Below are 15655 nucleotides of genomic sequence, written 5' to 3'. Positions count from 1 at the left end.
GCAAAATGATACATTTCAAGGTACAATTAAACACCTGGGAAACTGACTGTATATGAGCATGGGGAAATGTAGCCTACCTGTGTGTCTTATTTCTGTGTACCAAAGAAACGGATAGCCTGAATGTCATTCTGCTCTTATTTGTCGTTCAATGTGATAGGAATACCATTGAGAAGAGAAAATTAATGCCACAGTTGAAAGAGCTCTGGGTGACAACAATCTTGGAGTCTGTAAAATTATGGGGACAAGTTGCATAATGCCTCATTCTCTTTCAAATGCAGTCAAATTTGAAACAACTTCTCACTGGGCTCAGGAGGAAGTTTTCCCATCATTGTTGGCTTAGCCTAACAGACTTACTAGTAACAGCTTTGCTGTCGGTGAGATCTGTCAGATCTGTCACAGAGGTAGTAAGCTGTACAGTTTTTCAGCAGAAATTCTCAAGTTTTTCTTCCTTGTCTTTCTGTATTTGTCTGACAGGTGCCCCAGGTGACCCTGGAAACCCAGGAATACCTGGTCCTCCAGGAGATGAAGGGATCAGTGGCCTACCAGGTTTTCCAGGAGCTCCAGGGTTTCCAGGCCTGGAGAGAGGTAAAGCATCTGCTGAGTGACCTTAACAGGCTGTTTTCTGAGTGTTTGTTGTGAGGCTCTGGGTGGCAGGCTGGAGATGTTGAAGGTATTGCAGCGAGCCTCTCCATCCTCCTGCTGGCCTGACTTGCAGGCTGCTGTGAGGTGCAGAAGGCGAGGAAGAGGCACAGGAAAACCAAGCATGTTCATTTGGGTGGGAGCAGAATTAGTCCCACGGTGATTACAATCTGTTTCAAGGCTCCAGCTCTCAATATTTGATACACAGAAGTTGTTTTGTTTGATTTCTATTTCAAACTGAATTAAATGTTCCATTTCAGTTTCAAATTGACAGACCCTTTCCTACAAATGGAACATTTTATATGTTTTTGAAAAGCAGCTTTTTTGATTGAGTCTTCATTTTTCACAGAATTACAGAAACGCAGGGGTTGGAAGGGACCTCTGGATCTCATCTAGTCCAACCCCTGTGCTAAAGCGGGTTCCCTGCAGTTCTGTTTTGCAGCAGAGAGCTAGCATGTTGGCTAAGTAAAACCACTGTAGCTGGAACCCATTTGTCCCATCAGAAATCTAACTCGAGTTTCTGTTTAATGTCATTTGTGAAATCCTGGCCTGCAGTGTTCCAGACACTGGTACTAAGGCAATTATCTCCACTCAACCTCAATCTGAAAATTAATGAATCATGGTGTTCCATAGTTAATTGTCTCACCTATTGGTGAGATTTCAATACAGCCTTGTAAAGTTTTTTGAATGACCAAAGGAATGTGTACATGTGTGCCAGCTGGTGACTACAATTAATAAGTTTTCCTTTGTATGCAATTAGAAAATGTTCTTTACTAACATGGTTACAGTTCAGGACACAACAGTAATTTTCACAATATTAAAACTATCAGAATATGTTTGCTGCTGGATAGCTGCTAATCATGTCAGTGTTGTTTAGATGGAATGGGCCCTGGAGGGTCTCCAGGTATTCCTGGTGTGAAAGGTGAAATGGGAGAACCAGGAGGAGCAACAGTTGGATCACCAGGCGCTCCAGGAAGAGATGGTTTGCCTGGTCTGCCAGGAGCACCAGGATTGCCTGGGTCATCACGTATGTACATTTTTGACATCAATTTCTACATTGAATTCATAGTGAAACAAAGCAAATAATGATTTCTGTATTTATTTATTTGCAAGTGGAGATTATTCATCTGTAAATCTTAAAAGCTTGGTTAACATCGCATTGTAATTGTAATTCACAACATTTGATATATTTATCTGCATTCCTCTGAAATAACAAAATGCAAATAATAGCATTAGCAAAAACTAATTATTTTTGAGGTGGGTAACCTGATAGACTGAAGCACATGGTTCTAACGGCACAATTTATGTTTGTTCTGTTCTGGTAGGATGAAACGGAGCCAATTCAGATTCTGACTTCTGAGAAACATGTTTCAGTTAGGGAAAAGAAAGGAGGGTTATATCATATAGCATGCAGGTTGATGGGAGGAAAGCTAAATACAGTTTCCCGTGGTGTGTACTGAATTAGATAAAGAAGATCCTATGACTTTTTGAGCACTTGGGGTAAATGACTGATCTTGCAAGTCGGTATTTAAGGTACCAGGAGTCAGATAGGATACCTGAAGAAACAGTTTATAGACATAAGGAAATGTGATTTCAATTTTATGTATTTCCTGATTGGCTTAATTATGCACTGTTTTGTTTGGTAAAGTGGTAAACCGTGTGTTATGTTATTCTGCCATAAACTGAGTTCAAACAGTATGTTTTATTTGTTTTGTTCTAGAGAGCAAAAAGTTTCAAAATCAGAGCGTGCTCTGGTTAAATGATTTTTCATGGAGAATTAAATGCTGCCTTATCAATAATTATTTGTCAGTTAAATCCTGCTGATTTTTCTGCAGAGTCTGTAAAGCTCTTGGAGCTGTTTTTAGCTGATGGTTGCAGGTTATTTCCATGGAAGATCAGATGTGTGCTGATCAGCACTGCATCTTACTGTTGTCACTGAGGGAAGGGCTTTCAGACACTGTAGCGTTAGCTTATGTTAGGTCTCGTCCCTCTGCTGTTTCTGTCAGCTCATGTTTCATTGTATTCATCAGCATATAAAGAGATTCTGAGAGTAGTCCTGCAGTTGTAAAGTGAGTAATGGGATTTTCCCATAACCTTCTGCCACTTGTTCCCTTTCCTGAACTGCATGGACTAATTTGTTTGCCCTCTGTACCAGGTGTTTGCAGTTTGCTTGGTTATTTGGCCTGTTAAATCTTTGAAAAAGTGCAGTAATAGAGCAGTAGAGGAGTAAAGCTCTGTTATATCCACCTTGCAGGATCTTTGCTCTTCTATATGAGGAGCAGAAAACAAACATATGGCAGCCCATGGTCCTCTGTTCATCTCCTTGCATAACCACAAGCCATTGCTTGATCTGGCACCATTTCTGCCAGTTGCATATCTCACATTATAAGTAATTAACAAGCTTTAAATCGAGCCTTCTCAGGCCTTTTTTCTTGTTTTCCACACACAGGCCCTTCATTTCTCCCAGATGGGATTCTGGATGGAAGGACTGGTGCCCCAGGGGAGCCTGGACAAAGAGGACTTCCAGGAGCTTTGGGTCCAAAAGGTTACAAAGGTAATTGACTCTTGTTTTGGAAGAGCCTTTTAACAATCAATTGACCTCACTTTAGCATGGTAAATATCCTAAGGGTGAAAGTTTCTTTATGGCAAATCAGAGAAGCTTCTAGTTGGATTAAAAGAGCAGTAGCTTTTACAATTCAGAGAGAATGGTGCCCAGCACTGCTGTTGAAATCCTGTTTTCTTATTCCTCTGCTCAGGCAAATAAGCAAATAAATATTTCATACTCAGTTAGCTGATCAGGTTGTGCTTCGAAGCCATAACATGTAATGAGATTTAGAAATAACGTCCTTTGTGCTGCTTTTTTAATACAGGCTGGAAATGACAGAAGAACAATTTTATTCTCCTCTGTGCTAAAAAAAAAAAAAAAGATGAGAACTTGGGTTTTAGTGCATAACAGAACTAGCAGCAAAAAAAAACAAAGCAGTATAACACAGATATCACTGCACATTGTTGTTTGGATGTGAGCCCAGTTGCAGTTCCAGAAAAGATGAAGTTAACCAGCTGAGGGTCATTGTAACCTTCTGTGAGTGGGAGTATGGATTTGCTTTCTCTGACATGCAAACATACCTACTAAAATCCACAGGACTTTTGACCTAAACTCTCCTAAAACCATCTCCTTTAGAGAGTCTAAACCTTTGGGAAGAGGTATTAAAGTAAGCATGTTATAATACGCAATGCCTAGGATCATGCTGCGTGTGGTAGTTTGGTGGTGGGTGTTGTACAGAAATTAACCCAGACAGATACTTGCTTGATACTCCTTGAGCAAAGTAGGCAAAACAGCATATCATTTCAGAATGGTTTTGTCCTAATTGACCCAAATCCCACTTACGGAGATCTTGAAGCTGTAAAAGGGTCTTTATCCAAGCATAACTGAGTGGTGACTGTATTTTACAGGAGATGCAGGTGATTGTGCTTGTGATGGAGGAATTACAAGAGCAGGTCTAAAAGGCATCTCAGGTCCACAGGGTCCACCAGGAAGTCGTGGTGTGCCTGGGATTAAAGGTGTTAGTGGAGACCCAGGCACTGTGGGTGCACCAGGACTGCGAGGCCCTCTGGTAAGGGAGGAAGAGTTTTTACTGTTCATCCTTAATTAAAGGAGAAAAAATGTCCATGTGCAGTCACTGGTGTTGATTGCATTGAGACCTGGACACAGTTTTTGTGAAGCTTCTTGTACTTGTTTGGACAAAAAAATAAATAAACCTAGAAATTGATATGTGAAAAGGATCTGAAAGTAGAGAAATTATCATATGTAAAAATGGAGGAAGAAATGGTTCTTAAATTCTGAGAACTGCCATTTAGGAGCCAAGAGTAAAAGCAGTAACAGCCATTCATCCCAGGGCCTCTTGGCCACAAGCATGCATTAGACCCAGGGTTCTTCCTAACAGGACTGGTTGTGAAAGCAGATATGTATCCGTATGGAGAGAAGGCCTGAAATCGGACAATGAGGTCTTTCCACACCATTGCTCATAGCTTTGAAGGCTGTGTGTCTTAGATGCAGTCTCCTCAGTTGCACTACACTAAAGCTTTAGAATTTCTTTATCAATGTCAGTGAATGCAGCACACCAAGTAATAGGGAAGAAGACTTAATAATTTGAATCTGCTATAGTGTTTGTTCCCAGATGCCATCCAGGACTGCTGTCACTATAGTGACGTGCACCAGCATTTGGCTTGCCACTGTAAAATTGTACTGATTTAACTGAATCACTTGAAAATAATCAAAACCCCACCTCCTTTTCTTTTTTTTTTCTTTTTTTTTTTTTTTAAAGTATAACATATACAATAGGAAACCCTTTGGAAATTATTTCTATCTCCAGTTGTTGTGTCCTGATCTTGTATGATATTTCTAGAAAGCAAAGGCTCTTCTCTGCATATTCATGTGCCTGCTTTTTTTTGCTTTGTTTTGGTTTTTTTGCTTTTTTTTTTTAATCTGTTGGTTTCTAGGCTTCAGCTGGCCAGCAAGGTCTTCCAGGCCATAAGGGAGAAAAAGGTGATTCATCCTATGCAACAGGCAGAGGTGCTCCTGGGGACCGTGGTGCCACTGCACCCATAGGACCATCGGGCTTCCCAGGAACTCCTGGCAGGGATGGACTTCCAGGTTTGCCAGGCCCACCAGGTCCACCAGTAAGTTCAAATTCTTTTAGCAGCAGTGCTTCAGAATCCTAATGAGGAGCAGAGAGATTAAAAAGGCCTGGTTTACTAGTCCTGATCACCTGTATGATAAGTCTCCAAACACGTAAAAAATCTCATAGTCCTTGGGCACAAATTTGTCTTGGTGAAGATCAGTGATTGGAACTCATTGTGCCTCTGGCTACACAGTCAAATGATGAAGTTCTTGCAGTGGGGAAGGCCCTAATGCTTTTTTGCACTGAACAAACGAGCACAACCTTGGAACTGAAAAACCACAACAGAATATTTTAATTAAATATATACATATGTATGTGCATCTTTCTGAATACGTAGTACTTAGTGTGTTGGCAAATAAAATATGAAGTATTATTTGTAGTAGTAACTGGGTCTTTCTGCATTTTGGAATAGTGGTGGCTGATTTACAGTGATTTCCACATACTTTCCCGGGCACATTTGAAGCTCACGCAGGACTGACAAAACTTCAAGCATTTGTTAAAATGGCGGTGATATACCTTCTTTCCACATCTCTTTGATTTTCTGCTGTGATTGTCTTTGTTGCTTACAGGGTGATGGTGGGCTAGGTTTCCCTGGTGAAAAAGGTCTGCCAGGATTACCTGGCTCCAAAGGCCGTCCTGGAGAGATCGGTTCTCCTGGCATTGGGTATCCTGGCCCTGCTGGACTTCGTGGGCCGCCAGGTGACCCAGGGATGGATGGTTCTCCAGGACAAGCAGGTCTGCCAGGCCCTCCGGGTACGTGTTTCTCCATCTGCTGTTACTTTGAAAGCTGCTATAAGTCAAGTGACAAAACAACTGCTGCTCTTCTTGTAACCAAGCCTTAAGGAGGCATTAAAGATTGCTCTTTATGTTAACTAAAGCTGGTGTGCGGGCTTACCAGACTCGACATAGCAGTCACTGCTTTCTGAAGTTGTTATTCTCAGGAGGACACAGATAATAAGCAGCAGATATCTGAGTTGAATACTCAAGTACTAATGGTGTTGAATGGAACCTACTCACCAGAGAGCCATTTTACACCAATGGTGTTGGGGAAGACAATTAAAATGAAGTCTTTAGAAAGCACGACCTACTTGGTTGTCCAGGTAAAAGTAATAATTCACTGATATTTGGGACTTCTGAATCAATTTTCAGAACTATTACTGAAATAAAAAGAGCTCCAGAACAAAGCAGTTAAGCAAATGTTCCCCTATGCATGTATTCAAGCAAAGTAATGAAAAAAACACCCTTCTTCCCCAAAGCTCCTTTTGTGATAATCTTTTGTATGTAGTTTATCTGACTAAAAGGCTTTTAAGATCCTTTAAATTTTGATTTTTAGAACATGTATCTGAGATAGCATTAATCTGAGCCAGTTACCACCATTTAGGAGCTAATTCTGTAGTTGTAGTACAGACTTCTCTTGAAATAACTGGAAGCGTTTTTGGAGTGGAAAAGCTTGAGTTAGTTTTTGTGATAATCACTGCTGTGACCATGTTAACATGACTTGGCATTGTCAGTGACGAAGAGGAATGCTGGAAGTGTTTGAGATCTTTCAAGTAAATCTGATGTGCTAGCAAACTGGTAATGCCTCCTAAGTTGAATGAAAAGGGGTTGGTGGTACAGAGTGTTTATAAGAAACGAAAGGCATGCAAAGAGCTTTGCATTGCTGAGTCATGTTTGCTGAAAGTGTTCTTACAGGCCGTGTGGCTGTTCCTTAGTCTGACAGATTGCAGAAGCAGCAGTTGGAGAGCAAGACAGAAAAATAAATCCTTGTTGTTCCACCTACAGCATATGAATCTCTCTGGCATAAGCTCTGGGTTCACAGTTTTTTAAACATCTATCAGTACTTTCTAGATGTGCATTCTGTCATTTATTTTAGACTTTCACACTGTAGCATATAGTTTATATACCACTTAGAAACATACTCAGGTTTTAAAAGTTAGGAACACCTTTCTGCTCCCACTGGTTTTGAAAGCTCCCACCCCTGCTCATAGGCATTCTTAGTCATAGACTGCCTTTTCAATACCTACTTTGCTAGTGGAAGCCATGGATATCCTGCTACTGTTACTCCACGACAGTAGTTGCAACCACTTACTGGGCACACAGTAAGTAGTAGGGATGAGATTAGACTCCAGGCTCCAAACACTTTCTTTTTAACATCATGTATTTCATATGTCAGCAGTGTTTGATGTACTTAAGTTCACTCCCAATCACTTACATGTCCTGTGGAAAACATCTGGATACAAAATCTTTCTCTTCTGACCATCTCTCTGAAAGAGACTGTGTGCACCCTCGTTGTTTCTTTGTTTCAGGTATCACCTTGCCCTGCATAGTTCCTGGAGCATATGGTCCTCCTGGGACTCCCGGCCTTCCTGGGTTGCCAGGTATGGAGACAAGCTGATTGTAATGACTACCAAGAAGTACCTATTCCTCAGAGAAGATAATACCTGCTAATTGATGTCCTATGAGTGATAGGTATTCCTGAGAGTTAACTGACAAAATAGTAGTCTTTTTCTTCAAAGGGTCTGGGCTTAAATTCCATAGAGGATCATAATGATTGCACCATTTTTTCCCTTTCAAGTAGCCTCTGAACACAAACTCTTTTCTTCTGCCTTTTTTTCTGCTGTTGAAAAAGCCATGGATTTGAGATGCGTAGTGGGTTAAGTTATGTTTTCAGTGAGTGTTTCTGCACTAGCTTTGCAGAAGAGATCTGATCCCATTTCCCGGTGCTGTGTTTTTGCCTTCCACTGTTCATTCATTAGTATTATTTTAATCCTTAGGTCCCAAAGGCAGCAAAGGCTTTCCTGGCATTCCGGGGCAGCCTGGATTACATGGATCTAAAGGACAGCCAGGGTCTCCAGGAATAATTAGCTTGCAAGGGGAACCTGGTAAGAGTTTTTATCGTATAATAAATTTGTACAGTGTTTTATCAAAAGAGTTGATTCTTCTAGGCCACGTTTCCACATGTTAAATTCACAGTGTTCTGTTGTGAACTCCACAGTGCTTCTTTCAAATGCCATCTCTGCTTTTAATAATATACTGCTGGTGTAAGGACATAAGGACAGCCAACACAGTTTGTTTCTCCAGAGACACCATCATATGCTTTCTAACAGTTTAGAAACTTCAAGTTGATTTTAAAACCTGTTCTAAACCATGTGATATTCTGGTAGAGACACACTGTACATCATATTTGGACTTGTTTTAGCTGTGGTAGTTTCTGATGTTTGTAGTAAATGAAGAGCGAGCTGTGGGCTGTTAGGCCACCATATGTCCATAATTTCTCTGTGAGTATGGCTGTCAAAATCTCTTTTCACTGCATTAATGGGAGGATATGATCTTTATGGAGTCAGAGATTGCATGACGTAGCCTGTCATGCAGTGGAACACTCATACAGCAGTGCTACTTTATTTCTACTTGGTAAGTGACAAAGAGAACTTTGCAGTCCTCCTTTTACCAGGACTGCTGGTGTCTTCTGCCCCTCAGTGCCCAAAGCTGGAGGATAGAGTTAGAAAGGTGTGATTGGTATGTTATCTTTGCTGCTCTTGTGCAGGGTAGTGGTAGTGGAGAAACCATTGTTTCTAGTTTGATACCAAAACATTCTGCAGGTTTCCAAACAGCCTTTGCTTGCACAGGTATTTGAAAAATTTTGTTAGAGATGTTACTGGAAGCAGACAGCATGTACTTCTGATGAGTGACATTTACTATCTGTGTCTCTGAGGTTTCCCTGGACCTCGAGGAGAGCAAGGGTCACAAGGACTTCCAGGATTGGATGGGACAGATGGTTTGCCTGGGAAGATGGGTGCTTCAGGCTTAGCTGGAACTAAGGGAGCTCCTGGAGATGTATTTGGTGCTGAGAGTGGAGCTCAGGGGGAGCGTGGCCGACCTGGGCTCTCAGGGGATAAAGGACTTGCAGGTGATCTTGGGTTTCCAGGACCAAAAGGTAAGCACTGATGCTGCTTGTATCTGGGAATATCAAACTGTTTCTTTCAAAAATCTCTCGTTTTCCCCATCTCTTTAACATACTCTATTAGTGATCCTTTAAGCTGCTTGCAGGTGCATGTGTGGTGGTTTGTTTTTAGAATCTAATGTAACTCAAAGGCTTTTATTGGGATTCTTATTTTTATTGAAAAAATGAATCTTGTCTTATTTACTTTGTAACCTCCCACTTCTCTGTTCCCAGGGCTGGATGGGAGACCAGGCCTCCTAGGTGTTAAAGGCGAGCTGGGTAATCCAGGGTATTCAGGTGTCCCCGGATTGCGGGGACCTCCTGGTCCTGGAGGTCCTTTTGGCATTAAGGGAAAACCAGGACCACTGGGATCAGCTGGCCTTGCAGGAGCACCAGGTGTGTAACTTCTTCAAATGAAGACAAGTAGCTGAGCTGAGCACTGCAGTGTTGAGGAAGTGTGGGAGAGATTGCCAGTCGCTGATGGAGAGCTCCTACCACTGTATAGGGGTCACAGTGCAGAATTTGAGCTTTTCACCTCTAACTACAGGAATCCTTCTGCACTGAAATGGTGCCCCAAGGTTGTAAGAAGTACAGCAAAAAGACAGGAGAAAGCACTTTGATATCTTTTAACATCTCTGCATTTACAGGCTGGCTGTATGCATTCACTAATCTTCATTTCCCTTTTTTATAACGATTGATTTTTTAGTATATGAGGTTGCTTGAAACACGACTTCTGTGTAGCTTTCTGAGAAGAAGCACTTGCATGCTACTCCAGATGGGTCAGAAAATAAATCAATTTCCCTTCACTTTACAGGAAAAAAACACTTGAATACAACAGTATCTGTCAAGCTGTAGTGACTAGAGTGTTTCATGATAACAGTGTATTCAAGACTTGAGAACCAAGCAGAGGGGCATCTGGGAATTAGTAGATAATGGTCTGTGATGTAATTCTGTCCTAACTTGCAGAATGACAGTGCTGAAACACGATGACAACAAATGAATGAAAGCACTAACCTAATTTGAGAAGAAAATTATAGTTGTTAAGCTTTTTATTAGAATGCTAACATGACTTTCACTTCCCTATTATTTTATGGTTTTGGACTGTATGCCACCTGTGACTGTTTCCTTCAACTGTTTTTAAATACTTTCCATTGCTAGGATGATAAACTCCAAATGACTAAGATATTTCAGCTGTATTCTCTGAATCATTGATTTCTTTGTATCCTTATTCTTTCTGTTTACATATTGTATCTGTTTTTTCCTTCACCATGTTTCTATTCCATTTATCAACTCCCCATTTCTGATGTCACACTGTTTGGTAATGGGTTCTTCACATAGGCTGTCAAGGTGAGAAAATGCAGTGTAGCATAAAAGCTCATGGACTAACAACCTAGCTTTTAATGCTACAAGAATTGCATTGACTATAGGTGATACCCCTTATTATTGCTAATCAAACCAGAAGGCAAAGAACTGTTGTAGTGAGAATGCTCAGATAACAGCAAAGCCTGAAGCTTAAAAGGAAATCCTTAACATGCACAAAATTTAAGCCTGAATTTTCTTTGTCTTTTTAAATAAAGCAGCCATTTCATCTACTTTAAAAAAATACTGGATCGTAACTTAAAACGTTTGAATACAGTGAAGCTCATATATTGGGTGCTGCTGCTGCAAATGTCATTTTTCAGAAGCCACTTGATTATTTTTTTTCTTTCTTTGCTCCCTTTGGATCTAAGCATTCTCTTTTCAATGGTTTGAGCCTTTATTGAAAGTTGTAAACCATTACAAAGCTTCAGCTAGAAACACTCTGAAGCACTTAGAGGCAAAACTGAGTATATGGTGTTGGTTTTATCACAACACTGTCAGAAGCTTGTTCCCTTAGTGAGCAATTTGCTTTTGAGAAGTAACACTTTAACTACCAAGGTGGAAAAGAAACTTGTGAAAACAAGTCTCTCAAATTGATCTCTGCTTCACTCTAAGGATGGGGTAGGTAGATGTAGCTGACATTAAAGATGCTCCCCATCCTGGTTTGGCTGCCTTGATGATAAAGGTAAGACTGGTGCTCTACGCTGTAGCGTCTGGTAAAGGAGACAAAAATGGACACATCATAAGGGGTTTCACTCTTGCCAGTGGTGTAGTGATGTAGGCAGTAACCCTCTTCATAGGTATTTTATGATTAGATCACTAATGCTTTTGCAGTTCTAAACTTTATGCCTTCTAAGTAGGCTGCATGTGCCTTGAGACCCATTTGTTGTATAGAAAACAATGCTGTGTTTAAAGAGTTTGGAAAGCAGTTCACAAAACTTCCCCAGTGTTTGTATGTCATAATCTGTTGAATTATTGAGTTCTTTCTTATATTGATTCAGGACTTCCTGGAGTCAAAGGAGTGACTGGGGATGTAGGTCCCCAAGGCCCTGCTGGTATGAAAGGCTTCCCAGGGCTTGATGGTGCTCCTGGACCTCCTGGGGAAAGAGGATTCTTAGGACCACCCGGACCTTTTGGTCAAGATGGACGTCCAGGTTTCTTTGGACCAAAAGGTATGTATTCCATCTGGGGAACAGTGTGAGGTTACTGCCCAGAAAAAAAAAGACCTTGTTGATTTTAGGCCATGCTCTACAGAAGAGACATTTCTCAACTGGTGGTAGGATATGTTTGTTTTGCTGTTGAGCTGTGAATTATGAATGATGAATTTAATAATCAAATTATAGTCATGAGGAGGTCCATGTAAGGACTAGGGCGCCTATGGAGAATGTATCATGTACGTCAAGACAGAAAGACAAGACATTCGGAAAAATGAGGAACGGTGAGTGAAGTTGTAAAGTGAGGGAAAAGCCCATAGGAGGGAGAGAATGAAGCACAGACCAAAAGAAAAGTAGAAATGTATGGCCACCAAGTTTAAATACAGTAGTTGTTTATTTGGGGAATTCAGTGTTATTTTAGCAGGAGAGCAAAAAAGCTGTGTGACTGCACGTTGCTCACTTGTGGATTGATTGGATTTTACGCTCTAGTCAAAGCAGGACCACGCTCTCAAAGCCAAAAAAATGCTGGTTGAAAGTATCATGACAGAAGTGGCTCTGCTCTGCTTGCACCATCAGGTTTTATTGCCCAGATGTGGGTGACTGGCTAAACACAAATTGCCTCCGCCTGGCAGCTAGGTGTGTATGTAGTATATCAGAAGAGATTAATTTTCTCTATTTATCGACTTTTCTGTACAGGTGAAAAGGGGTCTTCTGGCCTCCTTGGTTTCCCAGGCATGCCAGGCCTGCCTGGTGTCCCTGGGGTCAATGGGTTTAAAGGAACTCCTGGCACAGTGGGAGAAAAAGGAAGCCCTGGAGTTCTGGGACTTCAAGGTCAAAAAGGTGAGAAACAGTTGAAAGGCATTTGCTGTCTGTGCAGCAGAAGAACTTCAGAGGCCTTTCTGTAAATTGTAACAATAATAAAACAATTACAAACTTAAAACAATTATAATACAATAATGTTTTCTTCTATATGCTGTGTTCTATCCTTCCATGTGAAATACTTTGGTTACCAAAGGCAGCAGTAGGTGTACCTACAGATGAACTGACGTCAGAAGATATGGCTGTTCTGTCTCTATCTGTCAGTTTCTAGTGTTACTCTTTTTTTGTTAAACAATCTTACTGCAAAATAATGCAGCTTCATATTTCTTCAGGTGACAGAGGCGATGTAGGTCCACCTGGTCTTCCTGTTCTTGGGGCTCAAGAGCAGGCACTGCAATTGAAAGGAAACAAAGGAGATCCTGGATTAGCTGGACTTGGAGGATTCCCAGGACCCAGAGGTACATCACAACATTGTAGTATTTGTCATTTCGGTTGTGTGGGAGCTGCGTTTACTCCTGATGAAGCATGGCTTTCCTTTTGACAAAATCTGCAATGTTAGTATTTTCTGTTCTGCCATTCACATTTGAGCAAGATTTGCATATGGCAGATCTAAACTGTGAGAAAACAATTTTCGTTCCAAGTTCTGTTCTGTAGGTAATATGCCAAACCTTTGTCTCTCTAAGGAAAGCTTTGGGTAACGGGTCAGTTGGTCAAAGGAATGGTCAAATGAAATGAATGTTCTATGAATTGGAATTGTACCCTTTTATATAAACTCAGGTGATAAAGGAATCCCAGGAAGCCGTGGACAGCCTGGTCTTCCTGGACCTGTTGGGTCAGCAAGCAGAGAGAGAGGTTTTCATGGTGACCAAGGCCTCCCTGGTCCATCTGGACAGCTTGGGCTGCCAGGACAGAAGGGTGCACGTGGTATAATAGGATTTCCAGGAATGCCAGGAGAGAGGGTAAATATCTCCTCAAATATCTTCATCCTCTCAAAGAGTGCTTGGGAAGATGCTGTGTTCTAATCGTACTTCTGCTGTAAAGAGGCTGGCCAGAAGCTGACAGAATTTTTCTTTGCAAAATTTTTTGTTTGTTTGTTCTGTGCTGTCGAATGACACTTTGGATAATGCCTCTCCATACATTTTTGCTGTCCATTATCCCACATGACCCCAACCTAAAATGGTAAGAATAAAGAACAAAAACTAGCTTTGGGCTTTTATTTCAGGGTTCAGATGGTATCACAGGAATACTTGGATTCCCAGGACCTATTGGCCTCCCTGGTCCAAAGGGTAAGCAATCTTTCACTGTGCATTTGGTCTTTCAGTCTATGCAGTCCTAAGATTAATAGCTAAGACAAATAAGTTCTGGAAGTGTCCATTGCTCTCCAATGACTGGCTGGGAAGTAGATGTTCCCCTGGTAGGTCATTCATTCAGTCTCAAGCCAATTGCCTAAATATTTTAATATCCTTTGAAATCTTGATCATAGCACTTTATGAAATGTGGTGGACGTTACAAGAGGCCCTGTTCTCTCTGGTCAACTTGAGTTAAAGATATAAAGGGCAGGATGCTGTGAAATTACAGACAAATGTTTGTCTTATCCTGCCCTGAGTGCATTTGCATGCATTGCTGTTTATAAACATTTTCAAACTCCTCGTGTACATTATTTACTATTGTCTTTGTTTACTTTGTGAATTTGCAGTGTAAGCAAGGTTTGTTTTCATAAACAAGACTATTGAGCAGGCTGAGAGCTGCTCCCAGTCAGGTATAGAATGGTCTTCTCAGCTTGTCTTTCTTTTCCAGGTGACCAGGGAGAGTCTGCTGGTGTTCCTGGCACTGCTGGAGTTAAAGGAGAGCGAGGGGACCCAGGATTCCCAGGTAGAGTAGCCCTTAATTGCACTTCAAGACTGCAGAATTTCAGGAATTAAGCTGGATAACTTTGCTCTGCTCAAGGTTGTTTATAATCAGTAAAGTTAGATACTTTTGTCTCGTTCTGTAGAAGAGATTTGAGAAGTCTAGTATCCAGGTAGACCACAAATCTGGATGATAATGAGCATGTCCTAAACCCACCCAATTTGCATGCTGCATCCCATTTCACTCCCTGAAGAGCTGGGGAATTCGCACTGATGTTTGGTGTCCAGGAGGCTGCTCCAGGGCCAGCAGACCTAAGTGCTGCAGCTGCAGTTTAACATGTTTCTTTTCAGACCTACCTCCACTTACTTTACCTCGTGCTCTGGTATAGTGTATGCTTTTATCGTTTCAGGAGAGAGAGGGAGAGAAGGACTCAAGGGTGAATCAGGCTACCCAGGAAGCACTGGAGTGAACGGGATTAAAGGTGGCCCAGGAGATCTTGGCCAAGAAGGACCAGCAGGTACTGGACTAGGCACCTAAGTTCTGCAGTTCATTGTGTAACTGTGGGACAGCCTCACCATACTGCTCCTGAGTCCTGGTCAGCCCATGTCAGCTGAGACTTACATAATAAGGTTGACAAGAAGATGGGGATTTTCTCTGACATTACTGTAAGGTGTCACCTTGTCCAGTTGAAACTGATCCTTTGGGTCAACTGTATTGTGAATCCTGCACAAGTGAAACCCAAAAGAATTGCTGTAACAAACAGGGAAGACCTTAATGAGAGACAAGCAATAGCAGCTTTTTTGTGGCTGCTTATGGGCAAGACTGCCCTAAAATCTCCCACTGCAACACTTTGTGGCTGTAAGTGTCTCTGAATAGTGAAGTAGCAAGTATACTCTCAAATTGTTGTTGGAATAACAGGTGGAAGGCCAGTGGAAGTTGTTGTTGGAATATTTTACTTGAAAACCAATTTAATTAGTTATTTACTAGGTGAACTTTTCCAGCCTACAGCTTAGTGGGTGATGAAGAATGTCAGTTCTGAGGGCTTTTTTTTTTTTTCAAAAGTTATCAAATAAACAGTTTGATGGTGCTATTAGTGGTAGTGAAGAAGATTTTTATGTTTTTTATTATTATTTACATGGTAATTTACTCATGAGTTAAGATCAGAAGCTGCAGGATGATGGAGCTGTGAGCTGAACTGTCTTGGATATGTAGTA

At 41.3% G+C, this 15655-nt stretch overlaps 1 protein-coding gene across 1 annotated transcript in view; it reads left to right on the top strand.

Annotated features, from left to right (window-relative positions):
- Nucleotides 1-15655, top strand: part of COL4A6 (collagen type IV alpha 6 chain) — a gene marked incomplete at both ends in the record, with an annotated part of 116489 nt that overhangs the window by 93894 nt on the left and 6940 nt on the right. Inside the window, 17 exons of the mRNA XM_079541919.1 lie at nt 475-585; nt 1517-1666; nt 3089-3193; nt 4093-4253; nt 5140-5319; nt 5891-6074; nt 7628-7699; nt 8096-8203; nt 9034-9255; nt 9496-9657; nt 11622-11792; nt 12471-12614; nt 12926-13051; nt 13371-13552; nt 13816-13879; nt 14391-14465; nt 14851-14958. Coding sequence (XP_079398045.1) covers nt 475-585; nt 1517-1666; nt 3089-3193; nt 4093-4253; nt 5140-5319; nt 5891-6074; nt 7628-7699; nt 8096-8203; nt 9034-9255; nt 9496-9657; nt 11622-11792; nt 12471-12614; nt 12926-13051; nt 13371-13552; nt 13816-13879; nt 14391-14465; nt 14851-14958 — 2325 coding nt within the window. The remainder of the gene's footprint in view (nt 1-474; nt 586-1516; nt 1667-3088; nt 3194-4092; nt 4254-5139; nt 5320-5890; nt 6075-7627; nt 7700-8095; nt 8204-9033; nt 9256-9495; nt 9658-11621; nt 11793-12470; nt 12615-12925; nt 13052-13370; nt 13553-13815; nt 13880-14390; nt 14466-14850; nt 14959-15655) is intronic.

Source organism: Tetrao urogallus, assembly GCF_951394365.1.
Source record: "Tetrao urogallus genome assembly, chromosome: 13".
In the NCBI taxonomy this organism is placed as follows: domain Eukaryota; kingdom Metazoa; phylum Chordata; class Aves; order Galliformes; family Phasianidae; genus Tetrao; species Tetrao urogallus.
Note: the sequence above shows the minus strand (reverse complement) of the source record. Positions and strands in the feature narration are given on the sequence as shown.